We start from the raw sequence: 21935 nt of genomic DNA on the forward strand, positions 1-21935 counted from the left end.
ATGTATGCTATTTCATTTAATCTTAATAGTATTAATTTGAAATTATTCTTCCGCCTTCATAGATATGAGGAAAAATTACTGGAGAGTCACTTAGCTATACAGCAAAACTAGGATTGCAAATATACCTAGAATGAGAGTAGTCAGAATAACTACTGCTACCTTCATCCAACTGTATATTTTCTGTATCTTTTCACAAGAATCAGAAGGAAAAGCACTAAAAGTACCTGTTCCATTTCAAATACGCATGGCTTAGATACAAATGCCTAAATGCACTTAAACCTAGGCCAGTCCTCAACTCATAAAGCAGTCATTAAAACCCATCACTGAAGCTACTGGTGCACTTGACTTCAATCCAAACCACAAGCCTAAAGGAACCATGAGAAAGGATGTTTCAGACCAATCTAAAATGATTGAAGATCAGTGTTCCGGTCCCGGCTTACGTTGCCAAATTCTTCTCTGATATATGGAACCCAGTAAGGCAGTATTTAGGGGAAAGCATAGCATTCATATAAACCCCTTTCCTTTTATAATAAGACATTTTATACATATCAGGGAGATTCTGACCTTCATTCATTCGTCAGACATTCACTGGACATCTATACTCTGTCAGGGGCTCTTGCTGGAAATCAAACTACTCCTGGCCTTAAAAAAATCCAGTGTAACAATTTACCAAGCCATATGAGAAAAGGCATACTCCGAGAGTGGGGCCTTCCCTCTATTGATATAAACATCGAGATGGGCCGGGCACAGTGTCTCACACCTGTAATCCTAGCACTTGGGGAGGCCAAGGCAGGTGGATCACCTTAGGTCAGGAGTTCAAGACCAGCCTGGCCAACATGGTGAAACCCTGTCTCTACAAAAAATACGAAAATTAGCTGGGTGTGGTCATGGGAGCCTATAATCCCAGCTACTCGGGAAGCTGAGACAGGAGAATCGCTTGAACCCAGTGGGCGGAGGTTGCAGTGAGCCAAGATCGCGCCACTTCACTCCAGCCTCAGTGACAAGAGTGAAACTCTGTCTCACACACACAAAAAAGATAACCTTCAGAAAGGCCAAAATCAGAGTCGTACAATCCAAGTTCTAGAGCCTATGCACTTTATTAATTAGCTAGTCCTCCAAAAGCTCACTGATCTACTTGGTTTCATCTTATACATATTAACAGCAGATTTGGTTTTCTAAGGACATATCCTGGATGGGCCACTTACTAGCTTAATGCCCTTAGGCAAGAAGTTACTTTACTGTCTGAGCCTGGGTTTTTTCATTGGAAAAATGAGGATAAACAGCTACACTTCAAGACTGTTGTAAGGATTAGAGATAGTTATGTAATGCACCAACAGAGTCTGGCACTTAGTCTGGCACTTAGAAGTACAATAAGTATAGCCAATATCATAATTACAGTGATTGTAAGCCAATTACAAATTGATCAGAAAAGTCCAATTACAAAAAAATTGAGAGACAGGAGCAGTGACTAAAGGCAGCTAGAACAATAAATATCTCGCAGCAAGAAAACAATCAAGAAACTACACAGAAAAAAAAACCTCAGAAACTACAGACTGAGGCCAACAGCCCACACACTTCGATAGCTGTTGAGGACATCACTAATGTTTTTATAAGATGTAACAATGATGTGCCTGAAGATGACATTAAGCCCTTTAAAACAGATTAAACTTTTATTCCATGTGTTTAAAAAAAGATAAGCACATAATTGACTTGGGAAAGATTCCTATCAAAAGTGATTTAGCATCACAAATTTAACACGTTAGATATCTAAACTTTAATTAACTGCAAAACTCCAGTACCAAGCTTCTGCTATACTTCATATGTAAGGGAACCTCCCGAATTTCAGACGCCATTTTTTCTACTAAACACTGAAAAAGATGTATTTCAAACAAATTTATTATGAAATACTTAAATGCAATGGCCTAAGGCATCATCAGTTTCTTAATTGCTAAAACAAGATAAAGTTTGGTCTCCCTCATTGCTAAATGTTCTTAGATCTACCAAAGAGACACAAACATGTGCCACAGAAATCCCTTTTCACGTGTATTTTCTCCCTGCATTTGGAAGGCAGTAAAAAGAGAAAAACATCTGTTCCTTCCTGCAGCGCTGACAATCCTCATTCTATGGTTTAAAAATAAAACATGCTTATGGAAGCTTATAGATACAATGATCACCTGCTCAAAGGCAGCTGGCAATTAATTGATCCAAATACATGTAAAATTAAGGCCAAGAAGAAATTTCCCTAAGGACAATGCTAGTGTTCCCCACGCTGGTAATTTCCAAGACACCCATAAAAAAATAGTGGAGGAGAGTAAAGCAGCAAACGTAGTGCCAGATGACATGAAGAGTTGACAGCTGAGAAACAAGGGCCTGTGTCAATCTGGATTCATTCTACCACTATAAGAACAGTTTCCATGAGAGCTGCTTAGAGAAAATCTGGTTCACTCTGGCCAACAATCACCCTTCATCCAGCTCAAGGAAGGCCAGATGTTCAACCAGTAAAGGAGTATACCTTATTAAAAACAGGAACTGGAAAATCTAACTAAAGAAAGGCCCTAAATCTGATCATATATTTTATAAACAGTTTTTACTCTCTATATGGCCTTAAAACATTGAATATCCAAACAGAAATAATAAGTACATTAGACTTGAATCATTGACTCACTTTCTATTTCTGGATCTGCCTCTGAATGAATCACAGTGTGACCTTGAGAAAGTTATTTCACCTCTTTCTCTATCTACATTTCCCCACCAGTTACAAAGTTGGGTAAAACCTACTGATCCTCTTTTCCCGAACAATGTTGAGTGAATGAGATAAATATACGGAAGCCGCTACACAAAAAGATATTTGCTGATTACCAACCAGCTGTATCCAACCATCAAATACAAAATAGGTGATGTCCTTATAAAAATGACTAGCTCTGCACTTCTACTCTGCACAATTTAAAAAACAAATTGCCTGGAGAGGTCAACAAAACCCAGGTGGTTCCTATACAGGACTCTTAAGAGTCCCAGATTTCAAATTTGGGAATACTTAGCAAATTAAAATAAAATGCAAGTTCCAAGAAGACACTTTTTTTAAAAAAGGAAAACAAATATTCAACCTATTTAGGGTCTTGTGATCTTCCAGGACTCTGTTCAATCCTCCTCTCTCAAGTCCTCTTCCCTCACCCCTTGCCACCATGCAGATAAGCCACTGCATCCGTGATGTTCCCAGCACTGATTTGCATGTCTATATCTATACAGATATTTCTGTGCACTGCACTTATTTCATGTCTCCTCCTCACTAGTCAGTGAGGCTTAGAAGGGCAAAATTATGATTTAATGGTCTATGTATCACCTACGTCTAGAATACTGCCTAGCACAGTGTGCTACCATTTAGAATACTGCATAGCACAATGTGGCTGCTCGATGGGTGTGTGCGCATGTGTGTGTGTATGCACATATATGCACACAAATGTATATACATATATATATATATATTTGCTAAATGAATGAAATAAAAAAATTTCCAAAGTCTTATGCTACTAGGAATAGCTATCATTAATATTAATGATTGATAATCATTATGGTGAATTATTTTCACTTTTTGAAAACTATATACGTGAATGTCACTTAGATAAAGAGAAAATATGTGATTCCTCACCAACATTAAATTCATGAAAATTAATGCAAAACTTTCCAATTTTCTTTTATCAAAAGTGATTTTTTTTATTTGTTGTTTTTTTTTTTTTACAATTTATCTAGTGGGTATAAAACTACAAACATTCTTTTAACAATCTACACAATAAAGAGAAGGTGGAAAAGAAGAAAATAAGAGTATGTGAAATGAATAGAAGAAGCTACTTTTAAGGGTAAGACCCTATAAAGGCAAAATAAAAGGTAGCCCACAGATGTAAATTAAAATGTGGTCAATAAGTAGCTACCCCAACATTACCAGCATTTAGTCAGCCAAGAAGTCACTGTCTGTGCTGAGAAATTTCATCTAAGCAATGTTTTACACATAATGTTTAAAATAACAGAACATAAGATTTTAAAATTTTCAGATTGCATTTGAAATGTTTAATCCTTCAAATATTTATCATAAACCTATCAGTAGTCATGTAACTTCTCATATTTTTCCATTCATTAAATTCTAACACTGTTTCATTTAATAATTAAGAATAGAGGTTAGGTAAACATGTTGGGCTCTTAAGGTAAGGCCTTGGGTCCTGTAAGCCTGTAAGCTAGGATAAACTCATTAGACTGCTTGACACTGACCACAGCAAACAAACTCTGGTGTGCTTTATGTTGCCCTGGGAGTGAGTCTACAACATATGCTAGGGAGGGGAGGTACCAGTTGAACTAGACGTGCTTTTGACCTTCTCACCTTCACTATCTCCAAACTACAGGCTGTTCTGGGTTGGACCATGAAACTAAATGAAAATTATCCCTACTATTCTATTTATTAATTTTCTAATAGCATGTATCGGATTTTCTTGCAGCAGCAAACAGGAGTGAGTGGCCGCTTAACTTCACTAAGAAGCGGAACCCAGATTGCTGCAAGATAGAAACTACATATTACATACATACCAAACGTGTACAAATATACACAGATACTAGAGCGGTCAGAGATTGCGTTTGGATCGTACTTGAATAAATGATTTGTGCCTCCAGAACCGACTCTTGCGGAAGAACCATGAACAATTTTTTTCTTTGTAATGCTGTGGTGATGAGAAATGAAAGAGAAGAATGATGGTTTAGCTAACAAGACGAAAAAGGAGTTTATCTCCCTGGCGTGACCCTAAACATTGTGAAGAGCAGATATTTTGGTGAAATGGGCAGAGCAACCTTTTTTGAGATGACTTAGGACAGACACAACTAACTTGTTCCCTTTAAGATCTTGTAAGAACACAGAAAACCAACAAGTATGTCCGAGGCATTTCACCGAGGGGGGCGAGCTCGGTGGGCCGAAAAGGATTCCCTACGGAGAAGAGACATGCCACTACCAGGTCACCGCCTTCCAAAGCCCAGGGAGGGCGGGTGGCAGGGGAAGGCCCTGATTGGCAGGCGACTTGCGACCCGGAGGCCAGCAGCAGGGCGCGCTCACCTGTGAACACGTTCTGGAAGCCATCGGCAGCCGCTGGCGCCCCAGACGCCTTGGCGGCCAGTGCCGGGGACACCCCACCGCCGCTGTCAGCGGGCACCCCGCGCTCCAGCAGGTGCGCGGAGCCTCCCGCCCGGGGCGTGCGGGCGCCCAGCTCCTCCGTCCAGTCCGCCGAGCGGCTCAGGCCGCCCGCAAGGCCGCCGTCGACCCGGTGCTTCTTGGCCGGGGCGGCTACGGAGGCCAGGGCAGTTCTGGACCCTCGGCTCAAGGAGGGCTCCGGCCGCCTCTTGATCCTGGGGCTCTGATTAGGGGACTGAGACGGGGAGTGATTGGGCGAGCTGAGCTGCCGGGTGGTGGTTTTGATGTAGCAGGGGGTGATGAGCGGGTAGGGCTTGAAACAGCGCTGGCTGGGCGCGGGGCTGCCGGGCAGGGAAGCGGCCGCGGGGGAGTCAGGTCCTTGCGCCTCCTCCTCCGGCTCTTCCTCCAGCCTCTGCGGGGCGTCCTCTCCCACCTCCGGGGCCCACTCCTCCCCCGGAGAGCCCCGGGGCGCATCCTCAAAAGCATCCTCCTCGCCCTCCTCATCCGTGTCCCCAGCCCCTCGCACGGGGGCTCCAGCCGCTTCCGCCCCCGGCCCGGTCTCGGGAAACGGGAAAGCCGTGGAGGAAGGCGAGTCTGTGACCGTGGGTTGGGCCGCCGGGAGGCTGGGCGCCTCGGAGGCTGGGAGGCCGCCGGGGGACGGCGGTTGCTGGGGCTCCCGGGTCTCGGCGGCCAGGCTCTCGGGCAGGTCGGAGAGCGCGGACAGCGCCTGCTCAGTGTCCGGACTGCCCGGGGCCTCCCCAGCCCCGCCGCTCGGCCCCAGCAGGAACCGGTCCAGGCCCAGGAAGGCCCCGGGCTGAGGGGAGACGGCGGTGGGGGGCGCTGCAGGCTCCTCGGCGCCCTGGAGCTGCTGCTGCTGCTGTTGCTGGAGCTGGAGCTGCTGCTGCTGCTGCTGCAGGCGGATCGCCTGCTGGATGTCTGAAAGCAAATCCTCTTGCTCCGTAGCCGAGTGGAAGCTATAGATGTCCGTGTCCGAGCCCGAGCTGGTCCTCTGTCCATCCTGCGCCCCTGCTGCAGTTTCCACATCCTCGGCGACCGGCCGGCCCCCGACCCTAGCCTCAGCAGGCCCAGGACCCCCTGGACGGGTCACCTCAAAAGGGTCCGCACACTCGGTATCCGACAGGCCGGTCTCGTCCGCCGAGAGGCTGAGGTCCGGAGTCTTGGTGAGCAGGGAGTGAGCGCTGTCCAGCTCCCCGGTCTGCAGGGCCTGGGAATCCAGCACATCTTCGCGGGAGCCGCCGGCGCCCTTCCCCTTGGACAGATTCTTCCTGATCCGCAGGTTGGAAAACACCGAGGCTCTGGAGTCCGCCTTGCTCTTCTTCTTGCCCGACTCCCCGCCGCCGCCCCCTCCCCCCTTGCCGTGCTTGCCCAGCGCCTTCTTACCCCCGCTCCCCTTCTTTGTGGTTTCCACATCCCTGGGCCCCAGCGCATCCTCGGCGCCGCCGCCGCCGCCGCCTTCGTGCAAGGCATCACCTGCGCTCCTCTTCAGCTTCCCATCCTGGTTCCCCATGGTGCAATCCCGCTGCTGCGCCGCCGCGACGCGGGCACTCAGGCCATCCCGGCCCTCCTCGGCCCCGGGCCCGGGCCGAGGGAGTCTCCCGGGAGAGTCAGGCGGCGGCTGGGCGAGCCGCTGGGAGGGGAGGCCGACGCGCGCCCGGCTGGCCCCGCTCGCTCTGCGACTTCTGCCGCGACCGCTTTCGCATAATGCGACGGCTGGCTCGCATGTGGCTGTCGCGTCGCTTCGGCTGCGGGGCCTGCGGCTTCAGGGGCCGGCGGGGGCGCGAACATGCTCAGTGCAGAACGCGGCGCCCGCCAATGGCTGCGCAGAACGCAGCTCGGGCCTGGCTCCCCGCCCGCCGCCGCCGCCCCCTCGGCCCCCGCGCGGCTCCTCGCTGAACCTGGGCGCGAAAAACGTTTCCTCTATCTCGGGGACTTTAATCTCCACCGTGCGAATCGCATGCATTGTCCCCGACCGAAGAGATCGTCAGCTGGAAGATGCACTCTGATCTTCAAAGCTACTGGACCTGCCACGAGAAAAGTTAAACAAAAAAGAAGCAATTTTACATGGGGAAAAACTGAAGCCCAATTCCAGTTTAGAGGTGCCATCGGGTCACGGCCACATACACAACCCCCTGTCTGCCTCTGCATGGCTGTTCAATAAATATTTGTTGAATGAATGGATTGTTCTGTTTCTTGAATAATTGATCATCTCGTTGAACACTGTTGATGTGCGTGAGCATATGGTTTAGGAAAGGTTACTGCACATGATACTGCTTTTATGTTTCACACACAGACCCCGCTTCTCCAGGACAGGACATTAGCTGTCATTTCTAAAGTTGGTTTATAATTTTTTTTTTTTTTTTTTGACAGAAGAAAGAGGTAGGAGAAGTAGAAAATACTGAGATTAGAGTTGATTAAAATGCTAATCTCCAAATTCTATGTGTTTACCATATAAATTAAACAGCATTTGTATTCAAAAAGGGTACATATACGATAACTCCCAGGAGGTCAAACTCATCAATATTAAACATGTCACTATTGTGGCTGCCTATAAAAAGGAAAAAGACAGAAGGGAAACACCCTTGGCACAAACACACAAAATCAGATGTTATGCTATAAACTACCACTTTCCCAAGCAAACCCTTCCAGGCAGACTTCGTCCTGTAAAAGTTGCTTAACATTCTGGCCACAATATTGGGATAAACATTTTTCCTCATTGAACATTTCGTCATTATTTCCATTATTTATTACCTATTTTGTAAGAACTGTTTTATTAAAAAAATGGATATCTAAAGAAGCTTTAAGCAGTAAACTGAGATTAAAGTGGCATTAGTAAGTTTTACAAGTATTTAAGCAAAAGTTCATTGATAACCACTTTGAAAATATGGAATAGATATCCAACTTATTAATATTTTCAAAGTAACCCAGAGGAGGGAGAAAGGCTATATATTATACTGTGCAACTTAAATGTAGCAAGCAAATGTGTAGTCTTCCTTTGCATGTTATGAACGAGGCTTTTAATTTTTTTTTTAAAAAAAAGGTTGGTCTTGTCAGTCTTTGATTACTATCCTTTATCAAACTATGTTTTTAAAAATAAATGTAATTTAAGGGCAGTTAGCCAGTTATCCTTAGGTGGCCCTTTCAAGTAAATGCTTTAGAGAAATCAACTTTAATAACTTTGCCAGGGTTATATCCCAGTCTCCAAGCAATTCCGGAGTACATGAAAAGCCTTTGTTTCACCTCTTTCACAAGACTGCTCTCTCCTTTCTTCTAGAATCTAGGCTCCTCCGAGGGCACAATTTGCCGGCAGCTATTAGAATTTTCTGCTTCTTTGAGTGCTGAGGTACTTTGAATCTTGATTTTTGCTCTTTCTGTAGCAGAACGTCTTTGATTCTGAACTATTGATTTCCTTATTATTTTCTTCTGTGCTATATTCCAGAAGTTCAGAAGACAAAAGAAGGGAAAGAAGGAGGGAGGGAAAGAATTGATTATTTTTTTCACAGTGACAGTTGTGCAGCAGGTCACAGCTGCCAAATCTCTATTGCATTCAAAGGCTCATTTGAAACTCACAAGTGTGATTATCAATACACATAGGTGTTCTTAACCCAAGGATAATTAAAGCATGAGCTCAGGCTCAGAGAGGCTAAGAATTTGTCCAAGGTCACATAGCAGCAGAAACAATGCTGGAACCTGAAAATTTAGACCACAATTTTTTTTATAACAAACAACACTGTATAGTTTACTCTTGGGGGACTGGTAAGGATTTCATAAAGGCAAACTACAAAGCTTTGCCAAAGGGTTCTTGTTATTTAATAGCTATTTAGTGTTCCTAAAGATGCCTGAAACATGGCCTAACCTTAATTCCATTTGATCAGGTAAGAATATAATATCTGTGGTTGCAAAACTAGGTTTAACAGATAATTAGAGATTTTACCTCCTGCCTGGCCACATCCTGGTAGCAGGATACAGACGAGAAACAGCAAGTGTGACCAGTCTATATATTCATGTATCTAGAGTAATTCTAGTGTAATTGTCAATAAAAGTCTTCAGTGTTAGCATTCCAAAATGGTCACAAAAACTATTTTTATAAAATAAAATAAAGTACTACTCATTTTCCCACAAAGGAAATTGGATATGGGCTTTAAAAATTAAATTAGTAAAGTAGGTTAGAAAACTTTAAACAAATATTGAACTCTAGCTGAGAATACGTATGCTGATGTAGTTGGCTTAAGTGTACTGATGTTGGCAACTTACTCTAAAATGCATCAGAAAATAAGACACTTGAACGGATGCATGGACAGATATGTGATAAAACAAATATAATAAAATGTTAATTATAAAAGTTACGTGGTAGATATATGGGTGTTCACTGGGAACTTCCTTCAACTTTACTGTATGTTTGAAACTTCTCTCTTTTTTTTGAGATGCTCTCATTCTGTCACAGACTGCTGTAATATGATCATAGCTCACTGCAGCCTGGAACTCCTGGGCTCAAGTGATCCTCCCACCTCAGCCTCCTGAATAGCCAGGACTACACGCATTCACCACCATACCCAGCTAATTTTTCAATTTTTTTTTTTTTTGTGGAGATGAGGTCTCCCTTTGTTGCCCAGGCTGGGCTCAAACTCCTGGGCTCAGGAGATTCTCCTGCCTTGGCCTCCCAAAGTGTTAGGATTATAGGCATGAGCCACTACACCTGGCTGGTCTGTTTGAAACTTTTCATGCTCAAATATTGGAGAAGAAAGTGGGTTACAATAATATATGCATTTCCCAGATTTTTTTAAATTAAATTATGTAATGGCTGATGGCAATTAATAAATACTAAATGCATCTTCCTCTCCTTCACAGTTACCTGTCTGTCAGAATTCCATTTCATTTCCTTTTCTATCTTCTTTCAGCTCTCTTCCTCCTTCCTCACCCTCTTAATTGACTGAAAGAAATGCTGAAATGTTTTTGATACTTGGTGTTTTGCTTTGTTTTGTTAGTTTTTATTTCTGCTTAACCTTGGTGGAATGCTTTAGAATCTCTAACAGAACAATTAGTTTGCATCTTAATTACCCAACTAATTCTTTTCTCTAGCAGGTGAATGACATTTTTCTGCCCTAGTGTCAATTACTAATCTTTTGCCTTCCAAGATCCACCTCTCAGTCCTGACTTCACTCCTACACACTGGGCTCCTGAACCTACTTCCTAGAGAACACCATTCCCCCAGTCAAATCCAATGTCTCTACAGCTGAACTCATCTTCTCTTTCATATCTGTTCCTCCTTTGTTTTTGAGTAAGAGCACCACAATCCCTCCAGTTTCCCAAACCAGTGTTGTTGCTTACTCCTCCCTCTTCCCCAGTCCCTATAATTCACCAGTCACTAAGACTTCTCTATTCTTTATTCGTAATGTCTCTCAAATACATTCATGTCTCCCACCCTGAGTGCCACTTCTCTTGCCTCCTTCCCATCCCCACCTCCAACTCCCATCTGCTCCTTCCCATTATCACCAATGCTTCTAGACTAGGGTGATGAATTTGCTCCCCAGGGAACATATGACACTGTCTGGAGACATTTTTGGTTGTCACAGTGGGGGAGTGGGATAATGTTACTGGTACCAAGGATGCTGCTAAACATAATGCACAAACAGTCTCCCCCGACCACCCCGCCCCATAAACAAGAATGATTTAGCCCAAAATATCAGTGGGTGAAGATAAGGGAGGCGATCACCCCTCATATTGTCTTATGCCCAATTTCTGCCTCTAAAGACAGATGAAGTAAAAACTAAAAGGTAGAAATGAAATCCACAGGCAGACAGCCCGGCACCACACCCTGGGCCTGGTAGTTAAAGATCGACCCCTGACCTAATCGGTTATGTTATCTATAGATTACAGACACTGTATAGAAATGCACTGTGAAAATCCCTATCTTGTTTTGTTGCGATCTAATTACTGGTGCATGCAGCCCCCAGCCACGTACCCACTGCTTGCTCAATCAATCACGACCCTCTCATGCGCACCCTCTTAGAGTTGTGAGCCCTTAAAAGGGACAGGAATTGCCCACTCGGGGAGCTCGGCTCTTGAGACAGAAGTCTTGCCAATGCCCCCAGCCGAATAAACCCCTTCCTTCTTTAACTCGGTGTCTGAGGAGTTTTGTCTGTGGCTGGTCCTGCTACAAAGACACTTGCTTTAGCATGAAGATCTCACAGCTGACAGTCAATAAATGGTTACTGAAGGAGTGAAATAAAGAAGAAATAAAAATTACATTTCTCGGTTAACTGAATTAAATCAGGAACTTAAAGGGAGAACCTAACAGAACAAAGCAGATTTTAAATAGTCTATCTACAGTACCAAATATCTTAAATAGAGAATTAACTCTTCTCTAAGGCATTCTAAGTTCTAAAAACTGTACAACCTATATAAATATTTCAATTCCCAACATACTTGATAACATTGTAAAAAGTCCTTGCTCATACCAGAGATTTCCTGGTAATCAGAATGGAATTCCCAGAGCTCATTTTGCAATGATGATTATGTGTATCACAAACAATTAGTTATATAGCTTTCCATTTTTACCACCGTTATTCATTTTATCACCAATGCAGAACTTAAAGTGTTTATAAAACAGAGAAAAAGTGAAATATGCCTTTCCCCAAACAATACAGAATGCACTACAAGTTTGTTTCTATACTGGAAAAAATTTAAAGGTAAAAAATTCTAGGTCACTTAAGTTCCTCCCTGCTGCAAATGAAACATAAAAGCCATTGTCTCCTAACCTCTAGAAAACTCATTATCTTCCTCTGAATAATTTTCTCTTCGTTATATAGGCATGCTTTGGCATTCAACACTTTTTAGCCAAAACATGTATGGATTATTGGCAACTGAGAAATAGAAGAAGACATAAAAGTGTTTATTTTATTTTTATGTCACAGAGAAATTCCTATGAAGCTAAAGAACTCTGGTATTGAATTTCTAGACATCTATAAGTGAAGACGTACCCTTTCTAAGTGAAGACGTACCCTTTCTGCCACTGCACCCGGCTTTGATTCACACTTTTTTCTGTGCCCAAATATTTTTCTTATATATTTTGCCTGCCTTAATCCTTCTCACCTCCAGTTTGTTGTTGTTGTGGTTGTTGTTGTTGTTGTTTTGTTTTTGAGATGGAGTCTCGCCCTGTCATCCAGGCTGGAGTGCAGTGGCGTGATCTCGGCTCACCGCAACCTCCACCTCCTGGACTCAAGCGATTCTCCTGCCCCAGCCTCCCAAGTAGCTGGGATTACAAGCACATGCCACCACACCCGGCTAATTTTTGTAGTTTTAGTAGAGACGGGGGTTCCACCATATTGGTCAGGCTGGTCTTGAACTCCTGACCTCGTGATCCACCCACCTCGGCCTCCCAAAGTGCTGGGATTACAGACGTGAGCCACCGTGCCCAGCCTCCCACCTCCATTTTTATCATGAATATCAGGTTCTCCAAGAGGCCTCCTTTAAAGTAGTTGATTTCCCTGTCTTGGAGCATCCGTCTTAACTTTCAAATTCTTGATCACAATTTGTGATTAAATGTTTGATTACTGACTTGTTCCTTGACTGTCTTGACTCTTACCCATTACAATGCAAGTTCCCTGAGGGCAGGAAGCAAGTGTGTTTTATTATCACCATCACCTGCTGGCATAGTTCTTAGTACTCAAATATTCTCAATGAATCGTGAACAAAATCAGGAGTAAAACAAATAGGTCAGGCATCAAGCAATGCTTTCTAAGCCCCTTTTCAAGTTGTTTTGTTTTGGAGATGGAGTTTCACTCTGTCACCCAGGCTGGAGCAAAGTAGCACAATCTCGGCTCAGTGCAAGCTCCACCCCCAGGTTCAGGTGATTCTCCTGCCTCAGCCTCCTGAGTAACTGGGATTATCGGTGTCCCCCAATCACGCCCGGCTAATTTTTGTATTTTTTCAGTAGAGATGGAGTTTTCTCATGTTGGCCAGGCTGGTCTCGAACTCCTGACCTCAGGTGATCCACCCGCCTCGGCCTCCTAAAGTGCTGAGATAACAGGTGTGAGCCACTGCGCTTGGCCTCAGGCTCTGTAAATATTGAAGGGAGTTGGCACTTTGTGGGAGTTAAGATAACATATCTTAGAGACTAACAGGCTGTTGTGTACCAACGGCTTGAGCTGTACCCACCCAGCCACTTCCATCCCCACAGGTGAGACTGATTAGCTGGACGCTGGATGAGCCATGGTTGCCGGAGGCCCATAAAACTATTGCCTCCTTGATGAAGGCAAGTTAGCAGACCCTGAGCCTTTCTCCTCAGGAATCCCGGAATCAACAACAATAGGATGCCCAAAGAAAGGAAATTTTAAATTGTGAAAAAGACAACCCAATTGCTGAATTGCTCTTTTATTTTATTGTCATTTAAAATCTTATATTTAATTTTTTCTTATCTGCCATAAGTGAAGTCCCAGGAGCTTCAGTGGAGCAGAGGAAGAAATGGCTAGAAGATGTTTCCTTGGCTAGGAAGTGTCTAAATTAAGACCAGATGGGCACTAAAGCACCACAGAACTGCAGCAACCTTTCATGTGTTGTCTGAGCAAGGACAGGCAGACTTCTAAATTCGTTTTCTTATCCTCCCCTCCTAATCTCCAAGAAAAAGATTTAAAGTGTTGTCATAGGTACTGATAAATTAATCCCAGTAAGAGAGTAATACAATCACCTTTCCCTTAGACTCCGGTGACAGATTTTTTTTTTTTTTTTTTTTTTGGGGGGGGAGGGACACAATATTGGCTCACTGCAACCTCTGCCTCCCGGGTTTAAGCGATTCTCCTGCCTCAGCCTCATGAGTAGCTGGGATTACAGGCACGCACCTCCACACCCAGCTAATTTTTCTACTTTTAGTAGAGACTGGGTTTTGCCATGTTGGCCAGGCTGGTCTCAAACTCTTGACATCTGCCTGCCATGGCCTCCCAAAGTACTGGGATTGCAGGTGTGAGCCACCCAGCACAGCAGACAGATATTTCTATACTATTATGAGAAACACTAGCCATGTTATGGATGGTAAAATTGTCTCGCCAGGTATGGTGGCTCACACCTGTAATCCCAACACCATGGGAGGCTGAGGCAGGCGGATCTCTTGAGGTCAGGAGTTTGAGACCAGCCATGGCAAAACACTGTCTCTACTAAAAGCACAAAAATTAGCCAGGCGTGGTGGTGGGCGCCTGTAGTCCCAGCTACTTGGGAGGCTGAGGCAGAATTGCTTGAACCCAGGAGGTGGAGGTTGGAGTGAGCCGAGATCGTGCCATTGCACTCCAGCCTGGACAATAGAACGAAACTCCATCTCAAAAAAAAATTGTTCCTTCCCTAGTGATCACCTTTATACAACTGAAGCTCCAATGAAGATATGTGAAATCAAATTTCCCCCTACCCTTTTCCTGCTCTTCTGAGGAAAATGAAGCTGAGGCAAAACTCCTCTTTGAAGGTACCGCTTTGCGTTGCACAAAAACCCAACCACCAGCCATTTCCTACTGAAGTCTACATTACCTGAGGGCAGTTCCCTGGAAAGATCTGCAGTGAGAGATGCGAGTTTAAAACTCCCTTCCTGATCAGAACAAGTTTCCCCTAATTGCTGTTCAGAAGTGCAAAGGATGAAGGCATTTGTTTTAAAGTGAGCGAGCAAGCCATTGCCCCTAATCGAAACATTTATATTTTCTACTTCTCCTTTTTCTGGCCTTTTTCCATGCATTGACTCTTACATTCTAAGAGAAAGTGCTGATGCTTATAATTCAAAGTGTATGTGTGTATATGTATATATACACACACACATATATACACATATATAAATATATATACACATACATATATACATATGTATATATACTTTTTCTCTCTCTCTCTGAGGTTGCAGTAAGCCGAGATATGCCACTTCACTCCAGCCTGGGTGAAAGAGTAAAATTCCGTCTCCAAACACCAGAAGATTTTAGGGAGCAAAGTGATTTAAATCAATATTAAGAACGTCTTCATCATGCATTAAAATATGCATGGACAAACTAATGTCTATTAGGAAAAATGTGTAGGCCAGCTGTTATTGGTGTTATCCTTAGCTTACTGAAAAATTCATGTATTTGCTCAACTTTTGTGGGGAGCCTTTATTTTACTAGTTAAGACAGAAAAAAAGATTACTGAGCCCAGAATGCTCACCGGAATATGCTTTCCTCTCTTCTCTCCATATTTATACTGTCAGAGGCATTTGAACCACAGTAACTCCATCTTGAGTAGGGGCTGGGTAAAATAAGACTGAGACCTACCGGGCTGCATTCCCAGTCAGTTAGGCATTCTAAGTCACAGATAGGCTGGCACAAGATACAGGTTATAATGACCTTACTGCTAAAACAAGTTGCAGTAAAGAAGCCGGCCAAATCCCACCAAACCCAAGATGGCGACGAGAGTGACCACTGGGCATCCTCACTGCTACACTCCCACCACGCCCTGGCAACGTCAGGAAGTTGTCCTATACGGTCTAAAAAGGGAAAACATGAATAATTCCCCCTCTTGTTTAGCATATAATGAGGAAATAACCATAAAAATGTTCAACCTGCAACCCTCGGTAGTGCTTTGCCTATGGGATAGTCTTTCTTTATTCCTTTACTTTCTTTACAAACTTGCTTTCACTTTACTCCATGGACTAGCACCAAATGCTTTCTTGCGCGAGAACCCACTTTTGGGGGCTAGATCAGGACCCCTTTCCGGTAACAATACAACAATCAGCTTTTCTCCTTCCCTTCCCATGGTCCTTTCTGTTTTGTACATTTTTTCTTTTTCTTTTTTCTTTTATTTATTTTATTTTTTTGAGGTGGGAGTCTAACGCTGTTACCCAGGCTGGAGTGCAGTGGTGCAATCTCAGCTTGCTGCACCCTCCGCCTTTGAGTAGCTGGGACCACAGTTATGCACCACCACGCCTGACTAATTTTTTGTGTTTTTGGTACAGACAGTGTTTTATTATGTTGCCCAGGCTGGCCTCAAACTCCTGAGCTCAAGCGATCTGCCTGCCTCAGCCTCCCAAAGTGCAGGGATTATAGGTGTGAGCCACCATGCCCTGCCCTGTTCTGTAAATTCTTTATTTTAGTGGTGGCAAAGTCTGTCAAGAGCGAAGACTTAGTCCTGCTAAATCTCTATTAAACTGAATGACTAAAAAGAGTTTTGTAAATTTTTTTCCACAGTGTATTGTTAAGTAAGAAATTTTGTGCCTGCATGTGAAAACCTATGGTGCTCTTGTATATATTTACATATAACTTTCATTTTAAGTCCATCAAAACACATAATACTGTTTTAAAACTCAGTAACATAGTTTGGATCAGCCATTGCAGGTTCTAAGTGTTGCTCAAGAAGCTTTGAAAAATCTAAGGCTAGGGTTGCAGGGTCCAAAGCAGTAGTCATTAGCCATACGTGGCCATCAAGCAATAGATGAGCTTTAGAAGAGCACTAAAGGAATAGGGCCAATCTGGCCGGGCTCAGTGGCTCATGCCGGTAATCCCAGCACTTTGGGAGGCCAAGGCAGGTGGATCACCTGAGGTCAGGAGTTCAAGACCAGCCTGGCCAACATGGTGAAACCCCGAATCTACTAAAATATACAAAAATTAGCCGGGTGTGTTGGCAGGCGACTTAATCCCCGCTACTTGGGAGGCAGAGGCAGGAGAATTGTTTGAACACGGGAGGCAGAGGTTGCAGTGAGTCGAGATTGAGTCATTGCACTCAAACCTGGGGGATAAGAGTGAGACTTCCCTCAAAAAAAAAAAGAGGGGGCCAATCTGAATGGAAATGTTGCTGTTAGTGTAAAATATACACCAATCTCAAACACTTAGTAGGACAAAAGTGTGTAATGTATCTCAATAATTTTTATTGATTTTCAAATAAAAATATTTTGCATATTTTGGGTTAAACTATAGTATTAAAAAATCATGTTTGTTTATTTTTCCCTTTTTAAATGTGGCTACTAGAAAATTTTGAATTATGAATGAGGTTCACATTATATAGCATTTCTGTTGCAGAGCACTACTCTAAGGCCAAGGATTGCCTTCCTCAACCTTAATTTCTTATTGATTTTGTCTTTAGAATGCCTTTTGCAACTTTTTGCCACTGGAAAAGGTTATTATGGGTTGAGTCAATTTCAGTGGCCTTCTATAGGTAATCCTGAATATTTTTCACAACTCACTTAAGAGATCCTGAGGGTATGGTAACATACAGTCACAACTGTAAGCGAGAGGATGACTTGAGCCCAGGAGTTGAGACCAACCTGGATAATATGGTGAGACGGAGTCTCTACTGGGGGTGGAGGTGGGGAAGGTGGGGGGAGGGGTTGGGGAATGGGTGGCAAATGCCTGTGGTCCCAGCTACGCAGGAGGCTGAGGTGGGAGGATCACTTGAGCCTGGGAGGTTAAGGTTGTAGTAAGCTGGGATCATGCCACTGCACTCCAGCCTAGGCAACAGGGTGAAATCCTGTCTCAAAAACAACAGCAACAAAGCAAAACACCAAACAAACAAAAAAATAGGAAGCCATGTAGTTTATTGATAAGAGCAAATGGTAACATAGTTCTATGCCTTAGAATCTATCATTCTACTTTCACGCCATCTACAATCCTGGGAAGTCTGTTAATATTTTTATACTTCCATTTATAACCAGTTTTCAATATAACAGAACAGAGCATTATTTAATATCTTTTAAGAACTATTTGATTCTTGCAATTATTTATGTAGCTAGGGTGTGAGCCAAGCAATGGTATGGAATGTAGGAACAGAGGTTAATGGATCCCCTTGGGAGCATCTTCACACTGAACAGGTGGGACTCTTGTTCTCTTAACACTTCCCCTGCCACCATGTTTCTGATAGGTATCCAGCTTCTGTTCTTTTCTGTCCCCAAAATCACTATAAAAATGTCTGTTTAAACCATTTGCTACTTCTTCTCTCATCATTCTACCAAAATAAATTAAATCCCCCCAACATACCTTTTTTTGAGACAGGGTCTCACTGTGTCACCCATACTGGAATGCAGTGGTATGATCACAGCTGACTGCAGCTTCCGCCTCCTGGGTTCAAGTGACTCTTTCACCTCAGCCTACTTAGTAGCTAGGACTACAGGTGAAGGCCACCATGCCTGGCTAATTTTTTTGCTTTTTGTAGAGATGAGTATTTCAATATGTTGGCCAGGCTGGTCTTGAACTCATGGCCTCAAGCAATCCTCTTGCCTCAGCCTTGCAAAGTGCAGCATAAGCCACTGCTCCCATCTGCCTTTTTTAATGATACTTTTAAAAAGTAGGTTGGAAGAGTGTAGGGAGAATTGGCCTTAGAGAAAGTGAGTTCAAATCTTGACTTTACCATTTATTGCCTGAGTGATTTTGAACAAACCATTTAATCTCTATGAGGTTCAATTTCCTCATCTGTGAAAGAAGTATAATGGCAGTGTATTAGTCCATTTTCATGCTGCTGATAAAGACATACCCAAGACTGAGCAATTTACAAAAGAAAGAAATTTAAAGGACTTACGTCTTAAATCAGAGTTCTATGTGGCTGGGGAGGCCTCACAATCATGGTGGAAGGTGAAAGGCACGTCTAACATGGTGGCAGATAAGAGAAGATAACTTGTGCAGGGAAACTCTCCTTTTAAAACCATCAGATTGCATGAGACTTATTCACTATTACAAGAACAGCACGGGAAAAATCTGACCCCATGATTCAATTACCTCCCACTGGGTCCCTCCCACAAAATGTGGGAATTTAAGATGAGATTTGGGTGGGGAACACAGCCAAACCATATAATTTCACCCCTTGCCCCAACCAAATCTCATATCCTCATATTTCAAAACCAATCATGCCCTCCCAATAGTCCCCCAGGGTCTTAACTCATTTCAGCATTAACTCACAAGTCCACAGTCCAAAGTCCCATCTGAGACAAGGCAAGTCCCTTCTGCCTATGAGTTTATAAAATCAAAAGCAAGTTAGTTACTTCCTAGATACAGTGGGGGTACAGGCATTGGGTAAATACAGCCATTCCAAATGGGAGAAATTGACCAAAACAAAGAGGTTACAGGCCCCCTGTAAGTCCAAAATCTAGCAGGGCAGTCAAATCTTTTTTTTTTTTTTTTTTGAGATGGAGTCTCGCTCTGTCACCCAGGCTGGAGTGCAGTGGCCAGATCTCAGCTCACTGCAAGCTCCACCTCCCGGGTTTATGCCATTCTCCTGCCTCAGCCTCCCAAGTAGCTGGGACTACAGGTGCCCGCCACCACGCGCAGGCTAGTTTTTTTGTATTTTTTTTTTTTTTAGTAGAGACGGAGTTTCACCATGTAGCCGGATGGTCTCAATCTCCTGACCGTCAGTGATCCGCCCGCTCTGCGGCCTCCCCAAAGTGGCTAGGTTACCACCGCACCCGGCCCGGGGCGGCAAAATTTAAACTCCAAAATGATCTCCTTTGACTCCATGTCTCACATCCGGGTCATGCTGATGCAAGAGGTGGGTCGCCATGGTCTTGGGCAGCTCTGCCCTTGTGGCTTTGCAGGGTACAGCCTCCCTCCTGGCTGCTTTCATGGGCTGGCTTTGAGTGTATGTGACTGTTCCAGGCTCATGGTGCAAGCTGTCAGTGGATCTACCACTCTGGGGTCTGGAGGACAGTGGCTCTCTTCTCACAGTTCCATCCACTAGGCAGTGCCCCAGTAGGGACTCTGTGTGGGGGCTCTGACCCCCCATTTCCCTTCCATACTACCCTAGCAGAGATTCTCCATGAGGGCCTCGCCCCTGCAGCAAACTTCTGCCTGGTCATCCAGGCATTTCCATACATCCTCTGAAATCTAGGCAGAGGTTCTCAAACGTCGATTTTTTGACTTCTGTGCACTCGCAGGCTCAACACCACATGGAAGCTGCCAAGGCTTGGGGCTTGCACACTCTGAAACCATGGCCTGAGGTCTGCATTGGCCCTTTTCAGCCATGGCTGAAGCAGGGCACCAAGTCCCTAGGCTGCACACAGCACAGGGACCTGCGGCCTGACCCATGAAAGCATTTTTCCCTCCCAGGCTTCCAGGCCTGTGATGGGAGGGCCTGCTATGAAGACCTCTGACACACCCTGGAAACATTTTCAGCATTGTCTTGGGGATAACATTTGACTTCTTGTTGCTTATGCAAATTTCTGCAGCCTGCTTGAATTTCTCCTCAGACAACGGGATTTTCTTTTCTATCTCATTGTCAGGCTGTAAATTTTCCGAACTTTTATGCCCTGTTTTCCTTTTAAAACTGAATGCCTTTAACAGCATCCAAGTCATCTCTTGAATGCTTTGCTGCTTAGAGATTTCTTCTGCCAGGTACCCTACATCATCTCTCTCAAGTTCAAAATTCCACAAATCCCTAGAGCAGGGGCAAAATGCCACCAGTCTTTTCACTAAAACATAATAAGAGTCACCTTTGCTATGGTTCCTGACAAGTTCCTCATCTCCACCTGAGACCACCTCAGCCTCAATTTCATTGTCCATATCATTATCAGCATTTTAAGTGAAGCCATTCAACAAGTTTCTAGGGAGTTCCAAATTTTCCCACATTTTGCTGTCTTCTTCGGAGCCCTCCAAACTGTTTTTATTCTTTTCTTTTGGAGACAGAGTTTCACTCTTGTTGCCCAGGCTGGAGTGAGATGGTGTGATCTTGGCTAACCACAATCTCTGCCTTCCAGGCTGAAGCAATTCTTCTGTCGCAGCCTCCCGAGTAGCTGGGATTACAGGCATGTACCACCACACCTGGCCAATTTTTGTACTTTTAGTAGAGACGGGGTTTCTCCATGTTGGTCAGGCTGGTCTCGAACTCCTAATCTCAGGTGATCTGCCTGCCTCAGCCTCCCAAAGTGCTGGGATTACAGGCATGAGCCACCATTCCTGGCCTCCAAACTGCTTTAAACTCTGCCTGTCACCCAGTTCCAAAGTCGCTTCCACAATTTCGGGTATCTTTTCAGCAGTGCCCCTCTCTACTGGTACCAATTTACTGTATTAATCCATTTTCATGCTGCTGATAAAGGCATACCTGAGACTGGGCAATTTACAAAAGAAAGAAGTTTAATGGACTTGCATTCCACATGGCTGGGGAGGCCTCACCATCATGGTGGAAGGTGAAGGGCACGTCTCACATGGCGTCAGACAAGAGAAGAGAATTTGTGCAGGAAAACTCCCCTTCGGAAACGCTCAGATCCTATGAGACTTTTTCACTATCACAAGAACAGCATGGGAAAAATATGCCTCCATGATTAAATTACCTCCCACTGGTTCCCCTCCACAACATGTGGGAATTTAAGATGATATTTGAGTGGTGACACAGCCAAACCATATCAGGCAGCTACTTACAAGATCATTGCAAGGATTTAATTAGAGAATGTATGCAAATGACCTCACACATATTAAATGCTCAATAAATGTTAAACAATGGAAATAAGAGCCAGTTATGTAACCGAAGTATCTCAAGGCCTCTATAGCCAAAGCACCAGAAAGGCAGAAAGGCAGAATCTTTAATTCATCAAGACTGAGGAAGCTTGCCAGGCGTGAGAAGCTAGACATTCTCAAGCTTTGTTGCTAAGTGTACTAAACTGTCATCTTGTCTATCAAGACCCTCTGCTTATGCCATTCTTTTATGAGTGCCAAGGAGTAAGTGTTTTTCTGATTGATCTGGAGTTTTCCTGCCTCTAAATGCTGATTTCATCCACCACAGCTTTCAAGATGTGGGCTAGGAAACATTGAGCTCCAAGCCAGTGTTCCCAGGACTCCTG

At 44.0% G+C, this 21935-nt stretch overlaps 1 protein-coding gene across 1 annotated transcript in view; it reads right to left on the reverse strand.

Moving 5' to 3' along the window:
* FMN2 (formin 2) overlaps positions 1-6840 on the reverse strand; it is a 411725-nt gene extending 404885 nt beyond the window's left edge. The window contains 1 exon segment of the mRNA XM_017879766.1: positions 5090-6840. Within this exon segment, the coding sequence (XP_017735255.1) occupies positions 5090-6692 (1603 nt within the window). The 5' untranslated portion in view covers positions 6693-6840.
* Between the last annotated feature and the right edge of the window lie 15095 nt (positions 6841-21935).

This window comes from Rhinopithecus bieti, unplaced genomic scaffold (genome assembly GCF_001698545.2).
Source record: "Rhinopithecus bieti isolate Rb0 unplaced genomic scaffold, ASM169854v2 scaffold_11565, whole genome shotgun sequence".
NCBI classification, from domain to species: Eukaryota; Metazoa; Chordata; class Mammalia; order Primates; family Cercopithecidae; genus Rhinopithecus; species Rhinopithecus bieti.